The sequence below is a fragment of the Bos indicus genome, chromosome 13, assembly GCF_029378745.1.
Source record: "Bos indicus isolate NIAB-ARS_2022 breed Sahiwal x Tharparkar chromosome 13, NIAB-ARS_B.indTharparkar_mat_pri_1.0, whole genome shotgun sequence".
NCBI classification, from domain to species: Eukaryota; Metazoa; Chordata; class Mammalia; order Artiodactyla; family Bovidae; genus Bos; species Bos indicus.
In genome coordinates this window covers 36,733,491-36,759,089 of record NC_091772.1, presented here as the reverse complement: position 1 = coordinate 36,759,089, position 25,599 = coordinate 36,733,491, and the positions used below count along the sequence as shown (strand labels likewise).

Below are 25,599 nucleotides of genomic sequence, written 5' to 3'. Positions count from 1 at the left end.
ATATCAAAAATAAACCCATATTTAGCATTTTTTAAAAAAGCACAAAGTAATGATAAGGCTGTGAGTTGTACCTTTGGTATGAAAAAATTCAGTTTATTCATATGTTATATAATTTTTATGTATGTATGTTTGTATATGTAACACATGCTTCCCTGGTGACTCAATGGTAAAGAATCCACCTGCCAATGCAGGAGATGCAGTTTCAATACCTGGGTTGGGAAGATCCCCTGGAGAAGAAAATGACAACCTATTTCAGTATTCTTGCTTGGGAAATCCCACCGACAGAGGAGTCTGGGGTCTATGGGGTCACAAAGGATCATACACGACTGAGTGACTAAACAATACACAGCACATACACAGACACAGCTCAGTTTCAACAAATGCAGACTGAAGCACTATTACATGAGTCAGTGTGATAACTACTGGGGATACAGAAGTTAACAAAACCCAACTGAGTCTTAATTAACAAAACACAATTGAGCAAGGCGAAGACAATGGGAAGAAGAGACAGGAATGTACAGCTGAAGGGAAGAGTTCATTTCATTCAGGACCAGGTCAAAACAACATTCACGTATTCTCCCAATCTCCTGTCTTACTTCCCAGTCTGTTATTGTTGCTGTTAGTCACTGAGTCGTGTCTGACTCTTACAATTTCATGGACTGTAGCCCGCCAGGCTCCTCTGACCATGGGATTTCCCAGGCAAGAATACTGGAGTGGGTTGTCACTTCCTTCTCCAAGAGATATTCCCAACCCAGGAATTGAACCTGTGTCTCTTGCATTGCAGGCAGATTCTTTACCACTGAGCCACCTGGGAAGCTCTACTTCCCATTAGACTCTTCTGCATAAACAGTGCTCCAGACTCTAGGATTATTGCTGTTCCCTAAAGTACCAAGTTATTTTCTTTACCTGGAGTTTAGCCCTACCCAACTACAAACTCCTGCTCCGTTCTGAAAATCTGACGTCTTTTAATAGCAGCTTAAATAACAGTTCCTCCATGAAGTTCCCCACCCATCCAACCGGCCTTCCCTTCTCAGTGTGGTCACTCCCTCCCCTCCACATTCTTGTAGTTTTCTCCAAAAATCCATTTCCTCACCCTCTTCTGTTTGCCAAGTCCTGGTTTTGCTTGGTTGTCTAATTCTCAGACAAGTATCAGGAGAGACTGCCTCTGACCTGGAGCTTCCACCTGTCCTGGAAGTCTCCTACCCCTTGCCAACACTTTGCTTAGGGGCAGCGTACATATAGCCCAATTATGGCACATGAGCTCTGGATGATAAATCAGAAGTCTTCTGGAAGGGTTTTCCTATTTATAACAACACTGAGAATGGTAAAACAGGAGGAGGACAAGAGCCTGGTTCTTGTAGACACTGCTGAGATGCTGAATCAAGTAATGCAAAAGTCTGATCTGGCTATTTAGAACCAAAGGAATCTATAGCCATTTTTTCCATCATATTGTAATGATTTTCTTATGGGTCCTTTCCTCATTAATACATGAGTTCTTCAAGAACAGTCACCAAGTGAGTCAGAAAGAGAAAATCAAATATTGTATCTTAACACATGTATGTGGAATCTAGAAAGATGCTACAGATGATTGTATTTGCAAAGCAGAAATAAAGATACAGAGAGCATATGGATACCAATGGGGAAGGGGACGTGGGATGGACTGGGAGATTGGGACTGACAAATAGACACTTTGATATTATGTATAAAATAGGTAACTAATGAGAACCTACTGTATAGCACAGGGAACTGGACTCAGTGCTCTGCGGTGACCTAAATGGGAAGGAAACCCAAAAGGGAGGGGATATATGTATCCGCATAGCTGATTCTCTTTGCTGTACAATAGAAATAAAAATCAAATAATAAAATGTAATAAGAATTAAATAAAATTTTATTTTATTAAATTAAGTATTCAATAAAAAAATTTTTAAAAAGAGAGACACCTGGTCTTTGACTCTCACTTGGGCTATCTCACTCTGTCACTCAGAGGACTTTTAATAAATGTTTGTTGAAAAACTAAAAGGAATAAGGAGACTATAACTTTTAAGATACTTCACCACAGTCACAAGCACTAAAAAGAAGAGTGTGCTAGCTTGGTAAGACAGAGTATAAATGAACTGGCCTCCAGTCTAGTGACTTCCCGGTTCTCTGACAGCAGTTATCATGGAGCCTGGGAGCCGCAGCACTGGGGCAGCCCCAGGAGAAATAGCAAAAGTGGCCACACCTGCCTCTGATCTGGGACCTCCCTGAGGTGTGTGGTGCGAGATCCAGCGCACCGGTGTCAGCAAGGCCATGGTGCGGCTCACAAGGGTCTCATAACAGTTTATGTTGATAATCTGTGCTACACTCGAGGCTATAGGCCCCTCCAGAGTTCGTTTTGAAGGTGAGCTTTTTTTTCGTTTTTAGGTTCAAAGGTTTTAGACACATGACTTCTTGCCTCACATAGTTTCTATGGAAAGGGAGACAGTATACTTGAGGATGGAAAAAGTAATTCCTCTGCCAAAACTGTCTTTCACTAATGCTGAGCGACTGGGCAAATTCACTACATTTTCCACCTTCTCACATATCTTAAAAACTAGTCTTTGCCAGTTTTGCCGCTGGTACAATATTGGCTATAGACAATTCAACTTTTTAATGGAAAAATCTTTAATAATGATGATGATAATGATGATGATAATAATAGTAGTACAATAACAAGAGCCTTTTTTTTTTTTTTGCAATTTACAGAAGACTTCCGCATACTTTATCTCTTCTGCCTAGGGAACCATGGCGCCCTCATCTTACAGACAGGCAGTCTGAAGGTTCATGCACAGTGAGTGACAAAGCTAAAAAAGCAGATCTCTCGATTTCTCATTTAGTATCTTTTCACTACACAACTGTGTGCGTGGACTTGGAAGTACCAATAGTTGAAGTTGTCACATTAAAGTTAGTTTATAAACAGTCAGAAGAAGCCTCCCAATTTAGAGAGTTAATAATTCCAAAAGGGATGAAGCTATTTGCCAGTGACATTTCCTAAGACAAAAACCATAATTAAAAAGAGAATATGAAACACCTTCATGCTGCTATGAGCTTGAATGGTTGAATAAGTAGGGAAAGGGGACAAGTTCAAATTAAACAAAATTAAGTATTTAATGTTAAATGTTTTTGGTTAAAATTCAACTAATAGGAAAACACTAATGCAGATTATTATTTACAGACTAATGAATAAAACAGAAAACTGGCTGTTTGGCACACAGCAAGTAAACTAATAGGCTTGAAATCCCCTCCTTTGCCTCCAGCAAAAAGAACCGGCAGCCTTCTGATGAGGTGAGATACATACAAGGCAACTTTAAAGCACATGCAAGGCAAGTGTGACGTGACTTAAGACAAAAATTTTTGACCAGAAGGGCTATAAAAACACTACACTACTCTGGCCATATAGAGACCATACAATGCGTAACATTTGAAACAGATTTTAAAATAGCACCCTGCATATAAAAAAAAATTTCAAAAATGCTACATTCACATTAGAATAGCATGTCAGAGAAACTAAAACTGAACAGGCAAATCTTGTCCTAAAGGTAAATTCAATAAATTTCTTTTCAAATTCTAAATATACCTCTGTATACTCAAGAACAGTTCGTTTGTGGGCTCTATCATAATAAGGTCCTTGTTTCTGTTGCTAGTAAACAAGTCCCACAGCTTAAATATATACACACATACATATACATACATACATACACACATATACTATACACACACACACACACACACACACACATATACATGATTTGGAGTTACCTGACACTTTCAAATATAGTCCTTCAAAACTGGAAAGTAGAACCTCAATTATTATTCCTTTCCTTCTGAACTGATGGAAAAATAAATTGACTTTCGGTAAAATAAATAATGCAGTGGCTCAGTCTAGATCTATGTAGCAGAAAATGTATTCAACTTTGAAGGTGGCTTTATCCAATTAATTTACACAAGACAAATTTTTTCTAAAGTTAATGGTTCTGATTTTTCTCTATTTCCTTAGCCGAAATTAAGATAATTTTTTAAAATATCACCATCAACTGTGATTTTTTTCCATTTTACTACACCTTGTGTTGATTCTACTTTAGATGCAATTCTATTAATGAAAAAGTCTAAATTGTGAGGCACTCTTGTGAATCAGCCTGCAATGCGGGAGACCCAGGTACTATCCCTGGATTGGGAAGATCCCCTGGAGAAGGGAATGGCAACCCACTGCAGCATTTTTGCCTGGAGAATTCCATGGAGAGAGGAACCTGGCAAAGAGTTGTACACAATTGAGCAACTAACACTTTCACTTTCACTATTGTATATTCAGAGGCTTATAGAGGCAATTAAAGGACATTTTTAACTGATGACATATTTTAAAGAAGTTTATAAGTACAAGATGCTAAATAATATAAGACATATTATCATCTAGTAGTTATTATATGTAAATCAACTGTGCATGTATAAGTTTATATATATTTTAATTTTAAAATACATATATTTAGAATTTTTCCCACTTATAATCAGTAATCCACAGATTAAGATGTGTAAAACACTTTCTGGTTAAGATTAATCAGTGAATTGTATGGGTCAGGCTAAGAATAATAAATAATAAATATTTTTTATTTTAAAATAAAATAAAATAATAAAAAATAAATATTTTTTAAGAATAAACTTAAAAAAAATTAACTGTATCAAATACTACACTCTTAAAAAAAGTCTCTAATTTATGAAGAGGTTCTTCTCCAACAGTTTACTTGTTGGGTCTGTTACATTATATTTTCCTGTTGAACAAATTGGGTTATGAAGTTTGCCTCATCTGCCATATTCACCTGACCTCTTGACAACCAATTACACTTCAAGCATCTTGACAACTTTTTGCAGGGTAAACTCTTCCACAGTCAGCAGGAGGCAGAGTTCGTCAAATCCTAAAGAGTGGATTTTTATGCTACAGGAATAAGCAAACTTATTTCTCGTTGGCAAAAAGGTGTTGACTGGAATGGTTCCTATTTTGATTAATAAAGATGTGTTTGAACCTAGTTATAATGATTTAAAATTCATGGTCCAAAACCACCATTAGGTTTGCACCAACCTAACACCTGCAATGAATCCTCATGCTCAGGAATGTTCTAACATCTGAAACTGGCTTTCTGGTCTTCCTCCTCTTCTGTGTTCCTGTAACTGATTTTTGTAGTAAGTGGTTTTCATTGGTCTTCCCTCTCATTTATCAGCTTCTCTGAGAACACACCTCGAATTTAGCAGACATGGTCTGACTGGAGCAGAACTTGGCAGACTTCTCACCTCCAAGAGCTCCACTCAGTGCTTCTGCTGTGGCTGCTACTTGAGCAGGTACAATGAATTCATGTTAAGCTCTGCAACTCAGCCAAAACCCCTACATCTTTTACAAGTGAGTTACTGTATAGCTAACGCTCTCCTATCCTGCATTTGTGAGGATTCTAGCTGCTTTTTATTGTATAAATTGGGTTGGACGATTTTTCACGTAAAAGAGATACGTTTATGATTAAATTTCACATGGTAAAATTTATCTATTTCTGTTTAATACTGTCCTTTGAGAAACCAAGTAAGCTACCTAGGATATTTAGAGGTAAATAATTTATCCAAGCATTCTCATCTTAAAAAAAGATTCCTTAAGAAGGTAAAAATACAGTTGTTAAGGCAGTAGTTCTTAAACTTTGTGGCACATTAGCATCACCTGGGAGACCTTTTCATGTTCTATCAGCTCAAGTTGGGCCAAGTGAATCAAAGCATGTGGGGGTGGGATCCAGTGCCCAGAAGGTCTTTAGGTGACAATGCCAATGTGCATCAAAGTTTGGGAAGCCCTGGTTTAAGACTTTGAGTCACATAGTGAGAAGAGCTGGGAGCATAGCTTGGTTTCATTACTATTGGCTGTATTGCTTTGAGCTGCTACCCAACTTCTCTAAGTTTCCATTTCCTCATCAGTAATTAAACAACAAACTTGTAAATAACCACTGAGTTAAAGAAGAGATAACTATTTCCTAAAGAAGAACATAGAAAAACAGTAGAAAAAAATCAATGAAACCAAGAGTTGGATTCTCAAAAAGATCAACAAAACTGACAAATCCTTAGCTAGATTAAGGAAGGGAAAAAAAAAAAGACTCCAAATCCAAAATGAAAGAAGGTACAAGACAATTTAGAGAAATAAAAAGGATTGTAACAGAATGCTATCAACAATTGTATGCCAACAAATTGGGTAACCTAGAAGAAAAAGAAATGGATAAATTTCAAGAAACACGTTGTTGGGAAATAACAATCAGCCAAAACGGCGGTGGTCAGACTCTCATCACATGTTCTCTCTCTCTCGCCCCACATTGTTTACAAAGTCTGTAAACAGTGACTTTGCATGGTATGATGCAACAGCTGATATCATTTATAGCAGAGCGCACGTGCATCATGCCTACATAAGCACCACGTGAAAAGCCTTTGTAGCCCACTGCAGAAGCGTCAACCATTAGTGAATAAGGCATTTTGGCCTTGCAGCTGCGAATAAATACTGTCTACAGTACCTACGGCTCCTCATAGGGACTTTTTCCAGCTTTCCATTTTCTTCCAGCTTCCCTGCTTGTCTACCCTGGGTTTAGCAAACAATGAGACACACATAACCTACACCAACTGAACCATAAAGAAATAGAAAATAGGAATAGATTTATAACTAGTTAGGAAATTGAATCAGTAATCAAAAACCTCAACATACAAAAAAACATACAAAAGCCCCAGGACCGGATAGTTTCACTTGCAAATTCTATGGAACATTTAAATAAGAATTACCAGCAATCATCAAACTCCTCCAAAGAACTGAAGAGGAGGTACCACTCCCAAAGGCAGTGTATGAAGCTAGCATTACTTTGACACCAAAACCAGATAAAGACAATATAAAAAAGGAGAACTACACTCCTCAACAAAACACTAGCAAACCAAATTCAGTAGGATTATACCCCATGACAAAGTAGAATTTATACCTAGAAAGTATGAGTAATTCAGGGCTTCCCAGGTGGCACTAGTGGTAAAAAACCCTTCTGCCAGTGCAGGAGATGTAACAGACGCTGGTGTGATTCCTGTGTTGGGAGGAGCCCTTGGAGGAGGGCACGGCAACCCACTCCAGTATTCTTGCCTGGAGAATCCCATGGACAGAGAAGCCTGGCAGGGTACAATCCATAGGGTCGCAAAGAGTTGACACAATTGAAGGGACTTAGTGTGCAGGCATGGGTGATTCAACAAAAGAAAATCAATATACTGTCCTACATTAACAGAATAAAGGTCAAACCCATAAGAGCATGTCAGATGATGCAGAAAAAGTATTTGACAAAACTTAATGTCCTCATATGATTTTTTTTTTAAGTTCAACAAACTAGGAATAGAAGAAAATGATCTCAACATAATACAGGCCAAGTAGGAAAAACCCACAGCTGAGATCATACTCAATGGTGAAAGACTGAAAGTTTCTCTCCAAGATCAGGAACAAGTGTGCCTGCTTTCAGGGTATACAGCCAATATTTTATAGTAACTGTAAATGGAATCTAACTTTTAAAATTAGTGGATCATTGTGTTGTACACCTGAAGCTTATATCATATTGTAAACAACCATATTTCAATTTAGAAAAGTTAAAAATGCTATGTGCCCAGAGAAATGGAGGGACGCAACATTGCATCAGAAACTGGGGTCCTAGTCAATGTTCTAGTCTGTGAACTGTGACAGCACAGCTTCTGATGGTGGTCAAGTACAGGGTGTGTTCCTCGGAGTTCTTGGCTGAGCGGGAGATAATGATGTAACTTAATGGATGACATTTTTCATTTAACAAAGTAACTGGTAGCTGATAAGCTGTTGTTCCGTCGCTAAAGTTGTGCCCAACGCTTTATGACCCCATGGGACTGCAGCATGTCAGGCTTCCCTGGCTTTTACCATCTCCCAGAGTTTGCTCAAACTCATATCCATTGAGTCAGTGATGCCATCCAACCATCTCATCCTCTATCGCCCCCTTCTCATCCTCTATCGCCCCCTTCTCCTCCTGCCCTCAATCTTTCCCAGCATCAGGGTATTTTCCAATGAATCAGCTCTTCGCATCAGGTGGCCAAAGTATTGGAGCTTCAGCATCAGTCCTTCCAATGAATATTCAGGGTTGATTTCCTTAGGATTGACTGGTTTGATCTCCTTGCTGTCCAAGGGACTTCCAAGAGTCTTCTTCAGCACCATAGTTTGAAAGTATCAATTCTTCAATGCTCAGCCTTCTTTATGTCATCTGTACATGACTACTGGAAAAACCATAGTTTTGACTATACATACTTTTGCCAGCAAAGTGATGTCTCTGCTTTTTAATACGCCTTCTAGGTTTGTCATAGCTTTTCTTCCAAGGAGCAAGAGTCTTTTAACTTCATGGCTATAGTCACTCTGCACAGTAATTTTGGAGCCCAAGAAAATAAAATATGTCACTGTTTCCACTTTTGCCCCATCCATTTGCCATGAAGTGATGGGACAGATAAACTGTACTTTCAAATAAAATGGTTCAATGGGGATGTCCCTGGTGGTCCAGAGGCTAAGTCTCCATGCTCCCAAAGCAGGGGGCATCCTAAACTAGCAATCTCATTGCAGCCCTCTTCAGAACAGAGGCTGAGAAGCCTGGAACGGGAAGCAGTCGCAGGGCAGGAGGGGAATCCAAAGCAACACATCTGCCCCACGGATAGTGGTCCTTTCAGCTGGGATCTGAAGACAAGCTTAATCACACCCTCACTTGTTGTGGCCCTTTAAGTCCCAAGCTGAAAATCAGGCGCAAAGAAAAAATATCTGTAATACAGTTCACTTTAGTTTATAGGATTTTAGAAACCGTGGACTAGATAAGGAGCATACTTGGAACTGTTTGACTTGAAAATAACCCTAGATAGGTGGGCCACCAAACACGGATTTCATTTTAAACAGCTTTTCAGTGTTTTAAGAACCTGTGCAGCTTCTTTGGCACATGGTGGACAGCTATACATTCTTTGGCAAATGTGAGCTCCTTAAGCCGTGTCTGTGGCAGTCGTCTCAGTGTGAAATTACAGCTCTATGTACTTCTTGTCCAGGTTCTCTCTGGCTTCCTCATTGGACATGGCTCATTGGGCAGCTGAAGTTAAACAGAGGGTGATGTCAGATTCCTGCCCAGTTTCATCAGCTGTGTTCTGTCACACCTGTAGTCAGGAAGCTAAAACTTCCCAAGCTTGTATTCTAATCTCTCAGAAATTAACTTTTTCTCCTTTCTTTTGGGGAATAGCTCTCAAACATCTTCTAATTGGCTTCTGTTTGGGGCAGATCCTGAGGCCACTGGTTTTAAAGTTACTAGAGATTTTTTTCCCCTCTGAGATAAAAATTCACAACCAAATATTATTTTCTAAACAAGCAGCAAAATTGGGTTTAAGAAGGTTACAAGGCCAAGTGATCACATAGATACATTACTGATTTGGTAGACAGGTTGAGTTTTCTTCCTAGTGTGACAGCTGTTTTAATTATAGAGAGTATTTATTTCAAAATAAGATACCTGTTTCCCATCTAATTCACAAGGAAGTGGTGACTGCAAATTAATATGAATTATGTGAATCATTTCTTATAAAAAGGCCAATAGAGCCTGGTGGGCTACAGTCCATGGGATTGCACAGAGTCGGACGTGACTGAGTGACTAACACTTTCTACTTTTTATTAATAAAAACTTTTAAAAGTCATTAATGAAAAGGAACAGAATTAAGAAAATTAAGTACTATCTTACATCATTCACAAAAAGAAAATATTAAAAAAGGCAGTCATAGTTTAAAAAAGAAACATGCTCTTATCAATGCTGGAAAAATGCTTGAGGTAAGTGGTGTAACATAATTCTACATTCTTTATGTGAATTCTGTAATTTTTCATTATCTCATTGTTCACAGAGCACAAATTTGAGTTGATTTTCTGCAGCATGAAATTTTGGTTCTTAAGAACAAAGAATTTAATACACGGATCTTTGCCAGATTCAGTTTTTGCATTCTTTACATCACAAGTTCATAATGCTGAACACCTGTTCAACCACTGTTTTTCTCCAAAGTGTGTTTGATCATTCAGCTGGAAAGGGACAGCTTTTCACTTCCATTTACAAATATCTCTCACTTTTTACAAAACAGCTCTTCATCTGCAGCCAGACTTCCAGCTCATGAATTTTACTAAATAACATCACTACAGAGGTCACATCTTACAATCTCTGTCCTTTTTAGTAATCTGAACAGGGAAACAACAACAAACTTTCCTTAAGTCTTAAATAAATCCTTTTAAATAAAACTACTTAGAAAAATATGCAGTGAATTTTTATGCTTAGTTCACTTTTAGTTCAGCCTCTGTTCTTTAGATCTTGAGAGACTGAAGAAAGTTGAGCAGCTTTTAAACTGAAGATGCTCATTTCCTATCTTAAATACTCTTTAAAGTTTAAGGCCATAAAACAGACTTACATTTCACACCCTGATTTTTCAAACATATAAGGTCCGGACAGATAATTATTAGGCTGGTAAAACATTTATCTTTCACTTAGTACATTTTTTAATCACCAATTACTGATCAAAAACTATAATATATAGGCTTCCTCCAGAATGAAGGAATATTTGAAGCTTCTAGCTGAGACACTGGCCTCCTGGGAAAAATGTCAATATTTTGTACTACAAAAACCCCACATTCAATTTGTTAATACATCTAATTACAACATAATACAATGCAAGTCCAGTGGCAGCTTACGTGGTGACTCTTAATTTGTCACAATTATTCCACGATTCATTACTGAACTACTCTGTTGCCTCACTCATTCTCTGATAGGGAGCTTTTAATATTTCCCTGCAAGAAAAGAGGCAGTCCATTCACTACATGTAATTTTCACATCTCATTTTCTTAATAGATCTGAAAATGTGTTCTCATGGATATGCTGTTAACGGTATAAAAAATGGGTAACATCTGTCTTCAACAGCTGACATCTCACCACATCGACTCCACATGGACACGTACGTAGTGTGCTCAGCTTTTACGACGCCTGACAGATGTTCAGGGACCCTGAAGTAGAAATGACCTGTCTGAAGACATGCCTTCTACTTTCTTCCCACTGGGGCTGCCCTTGGCTATAACTGACAATAGCTGGTTTCCGTCGCATTGATGTCAGTGCCATTAATCTAGACAAAGAAGTTATTTATTTCAAAATGATGCCAACTCCTATGATTCATAAGTTAATAATTCTAAAGTGACTTGCAAAAGTATCTTACGTCAAAAATGTGGAAATGCTTTCTTACCAAATAAAAGGAAATTTTTCCTAGAAAGCTGAGTCATAAACTTACCTGAAACAAGGAGGCATGAGGAGGAGGGGGAAGGAAGAATGGGCCAAAATATTTGGCAGGACCTCGTCTGATTCTGTTATTTCACTGTGAGCAGGATGCCCGGCATGTTCAAAGTGTTTCCTGCCTCTATTCTCCCACAGAACTTACTCTTATTTGAGAAAATTTAAATTCACCTCCAAATAATAGAATATACAAAATACTACTTGAAGATTCTAAATTGAACATGCTGCTGCTGCTGCTAAGTTGCTTCAGTCATGTCCGACTCTGTGCGACCCCATAGACGGCAGCCTACCAGGCTTCCCCGTCCCTGGGATTCTCCAGGCAAGAACACTGGAGAGGGTTGCCATTTCCTTCTCCAGTGCATGAAAGTGAAAAGTGAAAGTGAAGTCACTCAGTCGTGTCCGACTCTATCGACCTCATGGACTGCAGCCTACCAGGCTCCTCCGTCCATGGGATTTTCTAGGCAAAAGTACTGGAGTGGGGTGCCATTGCCTTCTCCGAAATTGAACATAGCTAAGTGGATTAACCTAGAGAAGGGAATGGCTACCCACTCCAGTATTCTTGCCTGGAGAATTCCATAGACAGAGAAGCCTGGCTGGCTATAGTCCATGTGGTCTTTGGTGGGAGTGGAGGGCAGTGGAAGGCAGGAGAGGTTCAGGAGGAATGGAGCTCTCTATGGAGGCTTGGGTCTGGACTGGTCCTTTGGGCCAAGGGTTTAAACACAGACAAGATGGGTTGTTTTTAAAGTTTGAATGTGGTTAAGTTTAGGTTGTTAGCAAAGAAGACTGGTTGGGTATTCAGGACAGAAATCCTGGGCAAGAATAATGAATATGAAAACACTAGAAAATCTTTTAAAGCCAATTACAGATAAGTAGGCAAATTTAGAGTTGAAATCCATAGGAATAAAGGATGTAATTAACATGTAATAACAACATTAATAGAAATGTTATCCATAAAAATGGTACCTCACCAATGATAATATTAAATTTCTCTTTTCAATGATGATTGAGAGTTAACCGGTATCTCTAACAAGCTTCTCCAGGAAAAGGAAAGACCTTTGGTATGCTTTTACCTCTTACCTTCCACTACCTAACATGGTTTTTAATCATTTGATGGTCTAGATGCTGACTGTTACTGTGACAATACCATGTTTTATTTTAATGGCTTTTATTTTATGCCACTATTTTTAAAGAAATTCTTTCTCAATAATTTGATAAAAATTGAAAGCCCTATTATAATACAAATTCTTATTTAGCAAAAAGTCTAATGATTTATTTGTTCATTATTATTTCTATAATTCATGTTATTTTCTTTCTTATAATCTTCTGTTTTGCTGGAAAACATTCTAAAGTAAAATTTTTTTTCAGAGAAGACTCATGGAGGATAACTTTCCTGAATCCCAACATTTCTAAAAGAACAATGTCTTCATTCCATCCTTACCCTACACTCACTCAGGTGCTAGTTTTGCAGGATATAGAATTCCAGGATAAAAAATGCTTTCCTTTAAAGACAGAAAAATTTTTGTTACATTTTCCTTAGAATTCACTGTGAATGATATTGATTCTTGTTCTTATATAACTTTTTCCTTTCCTTTAATTTCTGGAAATGCCAAATTTGAATTTGTGTCTAGGTATAGATAAATTCATTTTCCCTACTTGGCACTAAATGGATCTTTCAATCTGGAGACTAGAGTCTTTCTTCAACTCTTCAGCTTATAGAAACCACCTCCCCCTTTTATAAATGACTGTTTATTCCTTTTGCTTTCCTTTTGTGTGCTTGCAATTCCTATTTTCTTTTTACATTTACTTTACATTTTTAGTTGTTTACTAGACTTTATCATCCAGATTAATTACTCAGTCATATCCCAGTACCATACATAATGTAGTATTTGTCTCTTTTATTAAATGTATTGTTTCCAAAATATATTTTTAATTTCCAAAAGCCCTTTCTTAATCTATGAATACTTTTTATTTAGCCATTTTGGGCTTAGCAGCATCCCTTCGGTCATTCAAAGGATATTAATTTTAAAGATTTAATTTTGTCTTCTTCTGTTCCTCTGAAGTTAGTTCTGCTTATCAGTCTTGGTTTGTCTCTAAAACCAATTAGCTTTTCTTAAAGATAATTAAGATCATTAAAGATATGAAAGATTGTTTAAGGAGGATTAAGATCTTTCTTAAAGAATATCCTTAAAGAAATCCTTCAAAGATGTGTAGCAACCTTTCCTCAATAGGCTTCTTTCTTGCTCCCTAAATAATATCATTTATATTTTATATTTAAAAAAATTTTTTGGACCTTATATAGTAGGATTATACTGTATCTCTGCTTCTGAAACTTGCTTTTATTTTGGTCAGTGTGTTCACGAGATACACTGATATCGATGCAGACATTGCTGAAGTACATTCATTTTTTATTGCTGCACTGGATGACGTATTATGACTGTGCTGTCATCTTGTTATTCATTTTCCTACAGGCTGACATTTGAGGTGTTTTTTTTTTTCCCTTTTTTGTTGTTATAAAAAAACAGTCCATTAACCAGTTTGTAATAAGTCTTTTCTAAATATTAGTACATATCACAATTCACTTTTTACAATAACTTCTAGTCACAAATTTTAGGAAGATAGAGGCATGTTAAATTTATTACAGGAATTAAATGCTTTCTGTAAAAATACTCGACAGAGAGAAATCTCTAGTCTTTATTAACAGATAAGAAAAGTGCAATTCATGACATTATGTGACTTTTTCAAGGTAACAAAGAACTTAGTGATTATTCATGGTAGTCAATCAGGCAGTAAGTAAGATAGAGGTTATCTTGGGCTTCTGAAAGTAGCAGTAATGTAATTTTTCTTTTCACCCAAGAGGTAAGAACAGTGTACTTTCTTTCCCCTTGATGTACCCGCGGTATTTGTTTCAATCCCACCAGCCAGGTAGGACACGGTAAGCTCGGCCATCTTAGCCCAGTTTCATGTGACATCTAAAAACTGACCAGGAAAAGGTATTGCTCAAAAATTATTTTGGCACAAAAGTTCAGTATTCTTTTTCGCAGGTAAAAATCTGACCATAAAGAAGTGAAAAGCAGCTGGTGACCTGTGGTAAATCATTCACCATGGTATTAGAGATTCTAGGATGGACTGACTTGCGGTCTCTTCTTACCTTTGCATTCTGGATACAGGGACAGAGGGCCCAAGCTGCACTGGCCTTCACGTCCGGGTGAGGGTTTTTTAGCAGAGACCACAACAAACGAACTCCATCTAAGCGATCAATTATCCTATTGTGAAACAAACAATTAAAAAAAACCCAGAGGTATATACTGTAATTGGAACATGAAAATAAAATTTAAATGGCTATCCACACAGTTCTAATTATTTTTTTCTCCTTTTGACATTTTGCTTAGCTATTTTTTTTCCCCAAAACTTTAACAACAGCAGGGACTTAACATGCTGTTGATTTGTCAGTTCTCTGATTTCAGTTTTACACTCGTGATGCAGAAAGCAAGCTCTATAATAATTATGATTCACATAAACTAAAAATCAAGCCATGTAATTTTTTAATTAGCTGTATACAGTCTGTTGCCTGAATGCAAAAATACTGGTTTCTTTCATATAGTAACATCTAAATACTTTCCAAGACAAATATTTACGCCTCAAAACTGTGCAGTTACCTTTTTTATTTGGTCTATGTTTAATTGACTTACCGTACGGCATGACATATTTTAAACTCCTCCAGTCCTAATCTAGCACTAGGAATTAAAATCATTACGCCACACTGCCTCCTTTGTTGGGCAGCAATAACACGTAACTTGTTTTCCATGTGCTTGCTTCCCAGAGAGACTAACATTGCAGACTGTGTTATAATTACTTAAACACACTGTAATCAAAATATCTTCTTGACTAGCTGAAAAATGAATTATCATCAGAGTCATCTCCACACCATCTGTCTTCTGTTTATACATCAATCAGTCCAGGGAGCATAACCTCGCATTAAGGTCTGTTGAGTACTCACAGTTGAGAAGAAGGCCAAACAAAACTTAATATCCTTTACAAACATGGCTTTGTTCAGAAAGATACACTAAACTATGAGCAGATGGAAAAAGATAAAGAATATCAAAATTCCTTTGATTTTAAACCTCGAGTTAAATACATGTAGTACTTAGCCACAGATAGAATAAATACTCCTAGCTTAGTGCCATTCAATTTTTTTCTTGAAAATTGACTAAAAATAATACTACATTACTTAATTATCTGAGATGAGTTTGCCAGGAAAAAAAAAGTATTACTCAAAAGGTTCCAAGTTGGATATAAGTTTTCCATAACCTTAAAAAAATTGGAAGTGCAAATAGCTTATAGTAAGATATAAACTATCTCTTTAAAAGATGATCTTTAATGAGAAAAAGTACATTGAGAAAGTGTTTTAACCCCATGTTTAAATAATTTTCTAAAACTAAAGCTCTCTGTCACTGTCTTGCTAAGGGAAATTAAAGTTTTTATTTCTCAATTTACACAAAGTATAAAGAAAGATGGTGAATACACTGTACTTCACAATGAAGGATTTACTTTACCAACTTAAAAAAGCTTACTGTTTTACACATGCCACTGAAAACATAATTAATGGAGATCCCTGGGTCTCTATTTTTTTTCATGTGTGATTTCCCAAAGAACAATAGTGAATGATAATCTGTCCTACTCTCTCACCAATGTAGTCAGTACTAATATTTGCATTAGGAATATTCAGCCATACAATGCAGGACATAGCTTGTCATTAGAGTGGAAGTCATTAGGATGGCACACATTTTCAGTTATAAAGAGGGATAATTCAACTTTGGATCCCTACCCCAGGCAAAATTTCACAATTAACAATAAAAATTCACTGTTCATTCTAAAACCAGATATACTGTCCTTAACTGTCATCCCAAACCCTAGACAATTCCTCAACTGCTTAGTTACAATGGATGAGGACTGTGACCTCATTACAGATGACTTAAAAGATAGCATGGTACACAGTAATTACCTGAGATGAGGAAAACATCAAAAAAAAAAAAAAAAAAACAAAAACTGCAAACAGAGGAACTAACAAACTCAAGGGCAGCAAACTTCAGAGTTTAATCTTGTTCCTCCATTTCCCTCATCCTCTGGATTGAGTCATACTGTGGATTTGCTTCACAGTAAGTCAAGCGTCTCCCCTACTTCTCTCTCTCCCTGCCAGCACCCTAACTGTAGTTTCTGTCACCTCATATGGAGATAGCTACAGCAGTAACTTGGTTTTGTGTCTCCAGTTTCTCTCTGGAGTCCATCCTAATCCATCCTATAGAAATTAATCCTGCTGAAAGAGTATTGTAGAGCTTCTGCAGTATCTCCTTGCAAGCAAGGCCCCAGAGATATTCATTCTGTCCATCACACCAGCCAACACATCCAATTACTGCTTGGTGAACAGTTCACAACTGAGAGATCACTCCCAGGGGACAGTCTCGGACGGCTTCCCACTGCCTGCATGGTATTCACACCCCAGTCTTGAACTCAGTATTTAACATTTCCAATGAGCTGGTTTATTCCTCTCAATTCCCTATATTCAGGTGTTTGCTCATAAAACTCTGTGGCCACCTACTAAACACTAAGTGCTGAGCATACAGAAGTAACAGATACACTCAATTCTGGCTGCTCAAGGTAGTTAAATTGTATAAAGTCACAGCAAGCAGTGAATTTGTAAATACCAAAAATCATTGCTCTCTGGGGAATATGAAGTTTTGTTCCTAAGAGCCTCTGGTGAGAATACTTTCATTAACTGATCAATGTATAATCTTGTTTTATGTGTGTTTCTGTTTAAAGACACTTTTCTTAATAATACTTTTTTGATTCATTAACACTGAACCCACGAGCAATCCAGCACACACATTTTTCTCTGTAAGGCACATGGCAGTCTTCTTGTACTTTGGCATTAGGCTTAGGGGCCATTTCAAACAGGAAGATCACCAGCTCAAAGCACAAAAATGCAAAACATGTGGCACTAAATACTATGAAGATGACACATTTACAAAAGGAGAGCGGAAACAAGAAGGCAGAGTATGGCCGTGTTCAACTCCAGCTGGAAACACATGCATGGAGTAACTGCAAAAATGCTATAAGGATTAATTAGGGGGATCACAAATACGTTTCAGCAAGATATGAATATAAGAAGAGTGAAGTGAAGTCGCTCAGTCATGTCTGACTCTTCGCGACCCCACGGACTGCAGCCTCGCAGGCTCTTCTGTCCATGGGATTTTCCAGGCAAGAGTACTGGAGTGGGTTGCCATTGTCTTCTCCAAGAATACAAGAATAAAGGCTCTGCAAATAAAAGGGATTTTCACTGTCCTTCAGGAAACTGCAGTCTAGTGAAGGTGATAAAGAGACCATTGCAATCTATTCTGGTAAATGCTATAGGACAGTGGTCCCCAACCTTTTGGCACCAGGGACTGGTTTCGTGGAAGACAATTTTTCCATGGACCAGGGGTTGAGGGGATGGTTTCAGGGTAATTCAAGCACATTACATTTATTGTGTACTTTATTTCTATTATTATTACATCAGCTCCAACTCAGATCACCAGGCATCTCAGATCCCAGAGACTGGGGACCCCTGCTAAGACAGGTGGGTGTCAGGTTCCATGTGAACACAGAGGGGAGACACTGGTTAACTCACAAGTCACAGAGATTCTCCCAGCTCTAACCTTTTCCCACACCACCTCCATCTTTCGCTGTGACAATGCATATTTTAAGGTCTACAATAAAACCTCTCCTCAAATCCTCTGGCTTCTCCCTCCTCTGAGAGCCTTTTGAGTTTTGCTGCCCTCGTTTCTGGCTCTCATCATATACTGCTTTGCAGTGTGGTCATGTGTGTATGCATCTTATCTCCCCAAGTGCCGTGTAATCTCCTTGACAGCCAGAATCTGCTACTGCCCACCATGCTTAGCGCACGTTCCTGAGCCAGTGAATATTGGTTAAATGGACCTGAAACAGAAGTCTTTGCTTACTCCGCTTTCTGCTGAATCAAAAATCTCTCCCAACACAAATACACTCATTTTTAACCTCATACTTGAAAAGCATATGTTCAAATTCAAAATCTAACCAGTAAATTTTTATTTGGAGTTCCTTCTAGGTTGAAAGTGCGTTTTCATAGATCTTCTTTACAATGTTATTGCTTTTTGAATATACAATGATGGGCTTATAGGCGGTGTTAATTATACCACTGTCCATTTTCAATGGACGTAGTGTAGTGTCTCCTTTCATACAGCTCTTTAACTTGACTAGTATCTTGCTCTGATTTCATTTCCAGCAATATGTTAACTCTTCCTGTTTTTATTATCAGTAGAATTTTACATTAATACTTTGATATTATAAAAACAAAACTGAATTACATGTTTCCAAAATCTTCAGGTTTATCATAGAAATCAAATTGTGGGCTGACAAAATAACAGTTCTCGAAAGATGAATACATGTTAACTGACTCTTTATAAAAAGAAAAAAACACACAGCGGCTTGTTGTGAGTCTCAGTTTCTCTTGTTATGTTAACTCTTGTCAGGATTGTTAAGAAGTCTGGCTGGCTTGCCTGCCCACCAAGGCCACATATACGAACAAACGTGGACAGTCTGCACCCACATGGCCAGTATGGCTGAAGTTGCAGAATTTCTGTCTGGCAATGCCAGTACATCTATTTTGAAACCATAATTTGGCATTGTGTCTAAAAATTTCATAATGTTTGCAAATTATGCTGATAAATACCATTGTCAGACAATGGCTCAACCTAAATGCGGTTAGCCTGAAAGAACATGATGTTCTTAAGCCACATTGTAAATTGCAACGGAAATCTATATATTTTAAAAACCATGTTGGCAATTCTGCAAAAATGGAAACATAAATGCAGGTCAGAATTAATGACTGTGAAAAAACTATGATTAGAAAAAATTTAACATTTTTATAAAAATTCTCAAAGTTTTAATGTTTCTATCTCTATGAATTCTTTTAAAGAGACTGCTGCTGCTACTGCTAAGTCGCCTCAGTCATGTCCAACTCTGTGCGACCCCATAGAGGGCAGCTCACTAGGCTCCTCTGTCCCTGGGATTCTCCAGGCAAGAATACTGGAGTGGGCTGCCATTTCCTTCTCCAATGCATGAAAGTGAAAAGTAAAGGTGCAGTCGCTCAGTCGTGCCTGACTCTTAGCGACCACATGGACTGGAGCCTACCAGGCTCCTCCATCCATGGGATTTTCCAGGCAAGAGTACTGGAGTGGGGTGCCATTGCCTTCTCCGTTAAAGAGATTATAGGAGACCATATAGGCAGCTGTGTGACCCTGGAGCAGCTGTGAGGAGATAACCCACGTCCAGGAGCAAAGGAGAAGCCCCAGCAAGATGGTAGGAGGGGTGAAATTGCCTTTAGAATCAAACCCCATACCCACCAGAGACGCTCAGAGGGCTCAAAAATACCTTGTCCACACCAGGACCCAAGACCCCGCAGAGAATGAGACAGAACTGTGTTTGGTTGTCTTCTGTGGAGGTACGGGTCAGCAGTGGACTGCTGGGGGCAGGGGCTCTGGGTGCAGTAGACCTGGGTATGGCATAAGCCCTCTTAGAGGAGGTTGCCATTAACCCACCATAGAGCTGCCAGAACTTACATAGGGCTAGGGAAACAGACTCTGGGAGGACAGAAACAGAACCTTGTGTGTACCAGGACCCAGAAGAAAGGAACCGTGACCCCACATGAGACTGACCCAGACAGACTTGCCCATGAGTATTCAGGAGTCTCTCGCAGAGGCATGGGTCAGCGGGAGCCTGCTGCAGGGTTGGGGGCACTCAGTGCGGAAGTGCGTGCATGGGACCTTTTGAAGGAGGTCCGCATTATCTTCATTACCTCCACCATAGTTTGCCCTCAGGTCAAACAATAGGGAGAGAACACAGCCACGCCCATCAACAGAAAATTGGATTAAAGATTTACTCAGCATGGCCCTGCCCATTTAAATAAGACCCAGTTTCCCTCTCAGTCAGTCTCTCCCATCAGGACACTTCCATAAGCCTCTTATCCTTCTCCATCAGAGGGCAGATAGACTGAAAACCACAATCACAGAAAACTAACCAAACTGATCACGTGGACCACAGCCTTGTCTAACTCAGTGAAACTATGACCATGCTGTGTAGGGCCATCCAAAACAGACAGGTCATGGTGGAGTGTTCTGACAAAATGTGGTCCACTGGAGAAGGGAATGGCAAATCACTTCAGTATTCTTGCCTTGAGAACCCCATGAACAGTATGAAAAGGCAAAAAGATAGGACACTGAAAGATGAACTCCCCAGGTCGGTAGGTGCCCAATATGCTACGGGAGATCAGTGGAGAAATAACTCCAGGAAGAATGAAGAGACAGAGCCAAAGCAAAAACAACACCCAGTTGTGGATGTGACTGGTGATGGAAGTAAAGTCCAATGCTGTAAAGAGCAATATTGCATAGGAACCTGGAATGTTAGGTCCATGAATCAAGGCAAATTGGAAGTGGTCAAACAGGAGATGGCAAGAGTGAACATTGACATTTTAGGAATCAGTGAACTAAAATGGAATGGAATGGGTGAATTTCACTCAGATGACCATTATGTCTACTACTGTGGGCAAGAATCCCTTAGAAGAAATGGAGTAGCCATCATAGTCAATGAAAGAGTCCAAAATGCAGTACTTGGATGCAATCTCAAAAATAACAGACAGATCTCTGTTTGTTTCTAAGGCAAACCATTCAGTATCACAGTAATCCAAGTCTATGCCCCAACCAATAATGCTGAAGAAGCTGAAGTTGAATGGTTCTATGACTGGAATGCAAAAGTAGGAAGTCAAGAAACACCTGGAGTAATAGGCAAATTTGGCCTTGGAATACGGAATGAAGCAGGGCAAAGACTAATAGAGTTTTGCCAAGAAAATGCACTGGTCATAACAAATACCCTCTTCCAACAACACAAGAGAAGACTCTATACATGGACATCACCAGATGGTCAACACCGAAATCAGATTGATTCTATTCTTTGCAGCCAAAGATGGAGAAGCTCTATACAGTCAGCAAAAACAAGACCAGGAGCTGACTGTGGCTCAGACCATGAACCCCTTATTGCCAAATTCAGACTGAAATTGAAGAAAGTAGGGAAAACCACTAGACCAGTCAGGTTTGACCTAAATCAAATCCCTTATGATTATACAGTGGAAGTGAGAAATAGATTTAAGGGCCTAGATCTGATAGATAGAGTGCCTGATGAACTATGGAATGAGGTTCGTGACATTGTACAGGAGACAGGGATCAAGACCATCCCCATGAAAAAGAAATGCAAAAAAGCAAAATGGCTGTCTGGGGAGGCCTTATAAATAGCTGTGAAAAGAAGAGAAGTGAAAAGCAAAGGAGAAAAGGAAAGATATAAACATCTGAATGCAGAGTTCCAAAGAATAGCAAGAAGAGATAAGAAAGCCTTCTTCAGCAATCAATGCAAAGAAATAGAGGAAAACAACAGAATGGGAAAGACTAGAGATCTCCTCAAGAAAATCAGAGATACCAAAGGAACATTTCATGCAAAGATGGGCTCGATAAAGGACAGAAATGGTATGGACCTAACAGAAGCAGAAGATATTAAGAAGAGATGGCAAGAATACACAGAAGAACTGTACAAAAAAGATCTTCACGACCCAGATAATCATGATGGTGTGATCACTGACCTAGAGCCAGACATCCTGGAATGTGAAGTCAAGCAGGCCTTAGAAAGCATCACTACGAACAAAGCTAGTGGAGGTGATAGAATTCCAGTTGAACTATTTCAAATCCTGAAAGATGATGCTGTGAAAGTGCTGCACTCAATATGCCAGCAAATTTGGAAAACTCAGCAGTGGCCACAGGACAGGAAAAGGTCAGTTTTCATTCCAATCCCAAAGAAAGGCAATTCCAAAGAATGCTCAAACTACCACACAATTGCACTCATCTCACACGCTAGTAAAGTAATGATCAAAATTCTCCAAGCCAGGCTTCAGCAATATGTGAACCGTGAACTTCCTGATGTTCAAGCTGGTTTTAGAAAAGGCAGAGGAATCAGAGATCAAATTGCCAACATCCGCTGGATCATGGAAAAAGCAAGAGAGTTCCAGAAAAACATCTATTGCTGCTTTATTGACTATGCCTAAGCCTTTGACTGTGTGGATCACAATAAACTGTGGAAAATTCTGAAAGACATGGGAATACCAGACTACCTGATCTGCCTCTTGAGAAATTTGTATGCAGGCAGGAAGCAACAGTTAGAACTGGACATGGAACAACGGACTGGTTCCAAATAGGAAAAGGAGTACGTCAAGGCTGTATATTGTCACCCTGTTTATTTAACTTATATGCAGAGTACATCACGAGAAACGCTGGGCTGGATGAAGCACAAGCTGGAATCAAGATTGCTGGGAGAAATATCAATAACCTCAGATATGCAGATGACACAACCCTTATGGCAGAAAGTGAAGAAGAACTAAACAGTCTCTTGATGAAAGTGAAAGAAGAGAGTGAAAAAGTTGTCTTAAAACTCAACATTCAGAAAACTAAGATCATGGTATCTGGTCCAATCACTTCATGGCAAATAGATGGAGAAACAATGGAAACAGAGACTTTATTTTAGGGGGGCTCCAAAATCACTGCAGATGGTGACTGAAGCCATGAAATTAAAAGATGCTTGCTCCTTGGAAGAAAAGTTATGACCAACCTAGGCAGCTTATTAAAAGGCAGAGACATTACTTTGCCAACAAAGGTCTGTCTAGTCAAGGCTATTGTTTTTCCAGTAGTCATGTATGGATGTTAGAGTTGGACTATAAAGAAAGCTGATCGCCAAAGAATTGACACTTTTAAACTGTGGTGTTGGAGAAGACTCTTGAGAGTCCCTTGGACTGCAAGGAGATCCAACCAGTCCATCCTAAAGGAAATCAGTCCTGAACATTCATTGGAACGACTGATGCTGAAGCGGAGACTCCAATACTTTGGCCACCTGATGCAAAGAACTGACTGATTTGAAAAGACCCTGATGCTGGGAAAGACTGAAGGCAGGAGGAGAAGTGGACGATAGAGGATGAGATGCTGAATGGCATCACCGACTCCATGGACATGAATTTTAGTAAGCTCCAAGAGTTGGTGATGGACAGGGAGGCCTGGCGTGCTGCAGTCCATGGAGTCACAAAGAATTGGACACGACTGAGTAACTGAACTGAACTGATAAGAGACCAAGTACCTAGGTAGTCCTCATCATGGAGAAGAACTCATTCTCAATAAGCGTTAAGTGGAAGTTAGTCATCATTACAGTCATCAGATACTAGTGCTGTCATAGTGAACCTCTACTCAAGTGCTTTCATTAAAAAACAAAAATAGAAACAGGTAAAGTGGCTTAACTAGTGCTGTATAATGTATTTATTGTATAAGCAAATAAAACAATTTATCTTTTCTTACTTTCAAGAAAAAAAGGCAAATGGTTTAGATGGGTGCATTAAAGACAGGTGAGGGAAGGTTCACTCAGGGCAGAAATAAAATGAACCAATGCAAATGTTCATATGTGTGGTCACATTCATACAACCACCCTTCTGGATATAAAAGAATAATTTTGTAACAGTGGTCTGAGGAAACTATAAACATCCCTAAACATTTGGAGTAGTAAAATAAATTCTTTCTCAAAGTAGTTAGACATTGTAAATCATTACTGGATACATTTACATTTGTATCTGTATTTGAGGGGTTTTATGATTATGAGTTATATGACTGTAATCATATGATTATGACATGTATTATCACTACAGGGGGCTTTCCTGGTGGCTCAGATGATAAAGAGTCTGCCTGCAGTGCAGGAGACCTGGGTTCAATCCCTGGGTAAGGAAGATCTCCTGGAGAAGGGAATGCTGCCACTGCTGCAGCAAGAGTACTACTGGAGTGGGGTGCCATTGCCTTCTCCGGGAGAAGGGAATGGCTACCCACTATTCTTGCCTGGAGAATTCCATGGACAGAGGAGTCTGGTAGGCTACCGTCCATGGGGTCACAAAGAGTCAGACACAACTGAGTGACTAACACTTTCATTTTTTCTTTATTTCATGATTATTACTAAGTGGATACTCTTCAAAAATAACAAAATAGACAAAGGAATAAATTTAAGAGTAATCAACACCTAAGTGTGTATCCTGTTTATTGAGAGAGCATAAGAACTGTGGTGTTGAAGAAGACTCTTGAGAGTCCCTTGGACTGCAAGAAGATCCAACCAGTCCATCCTAAAGGAAATCAGTCCTAAATACTCATTGGAAGGACTGATGCTGAAGCTGAAACTCCAATACTTTGGCCACCTGATGCAAAAAACTGACTCACTTGGAAAAGACCCTGATGCTGGGAAAGATTGAAGGCAGGAGGAGAAGGGGATGACAGAGGATGAGATGGTTGGATGGCATCACCGATTCAATGGACATGAGTTTAAGCTCCAGGAGTTGGTGATGGACAGGGAAGCCTGGCATGCTGCAGTCCATGGGGTCACAAAGAGTCAGACATGACTGAGTGACTGAACTGAACTGAATTGAAACTAGATAATTATAAATCATGTATTCAAATACCAGGACTACTACCTAGAATCATGATATTGGGCGAATATTTAATCTCCTGAAACTTGAATTTCCTCATCTATTAAAATCAGGTCATATTATCTTACTAATGAGATATCCAATATAATTAAAAATATATATGCAATTAATGTTAGTTTCATTTCCGAGGTTAATAAACATGCAGATAAACTCAGATTGATCTATGGCTCTATCTATATCCAGTAATTAGGCTAAGTCAAGTTTTAAAGTGAATATTTATTCAGAGTATACTATAAACTTACTAATATACACCAGAAATATAAAGTATTGAACCAAAAAATTCTGATTTTATTCAGGCATCAGCCTCACTTGAGTATATGAGCACTACGTTATCAGTAGAGATAGGAAAGATAATATAGTTGATTTGGATTTGAATTCAATTAAGTAAATTTGCATTGACATTCTATGTGATCAGTGAAATAAATGGTTCTACTTTAAACAACAAAGATTTATCATACACTATTGATTAGAATATTGCAAGAATTCCACATTTTAGTGGTGAATTTAAATCCCTATTTAAACTTCATCAGGAATGTCAGAATTATACTCATATAGACTAAGAGAAATGAAAGAGGCATTTGCAGGCTAGGAAGGTGAGCAGACAGGGAAGGAGGCAACGTGGGAGAACCAGAGGGA

The 25,599-nt window shown here is 38.7% G+C and overlaps 1 protein-coding gene across 10 annotated transcripts in view; it reads right to left on the bottom strand.

Annotated features, from left to right (window-relative positions):
- ODAD2 (outer dynein arm docking complex subunit 2) overlaps positions 1 to 25,599 on the bottom strand; it is a 225,922-nt gene that overhangs the window by 110,508 nt on the left and 89,815 nt on the right. For 9 of the 10 annotated variants that reach the window (XM_070800976.1, XM_070800977.1, XM_070800979.1 and 6 more), the window contains one exon: positions 14,494 to 14,608. The exons of the other annotated variant lie outside the window; for it this stretch is intronic. In XM_070800976.1, the coding sequence (XP_070657077.1) occupies positions 14,494 to 14,608 (115 nt within the window). The remainder of the gene's footprint in view (positions 1 to 14,493; positions 14,609 to 25,599) is intronic. 10 annotated transcript variants of the gene reach the window in all.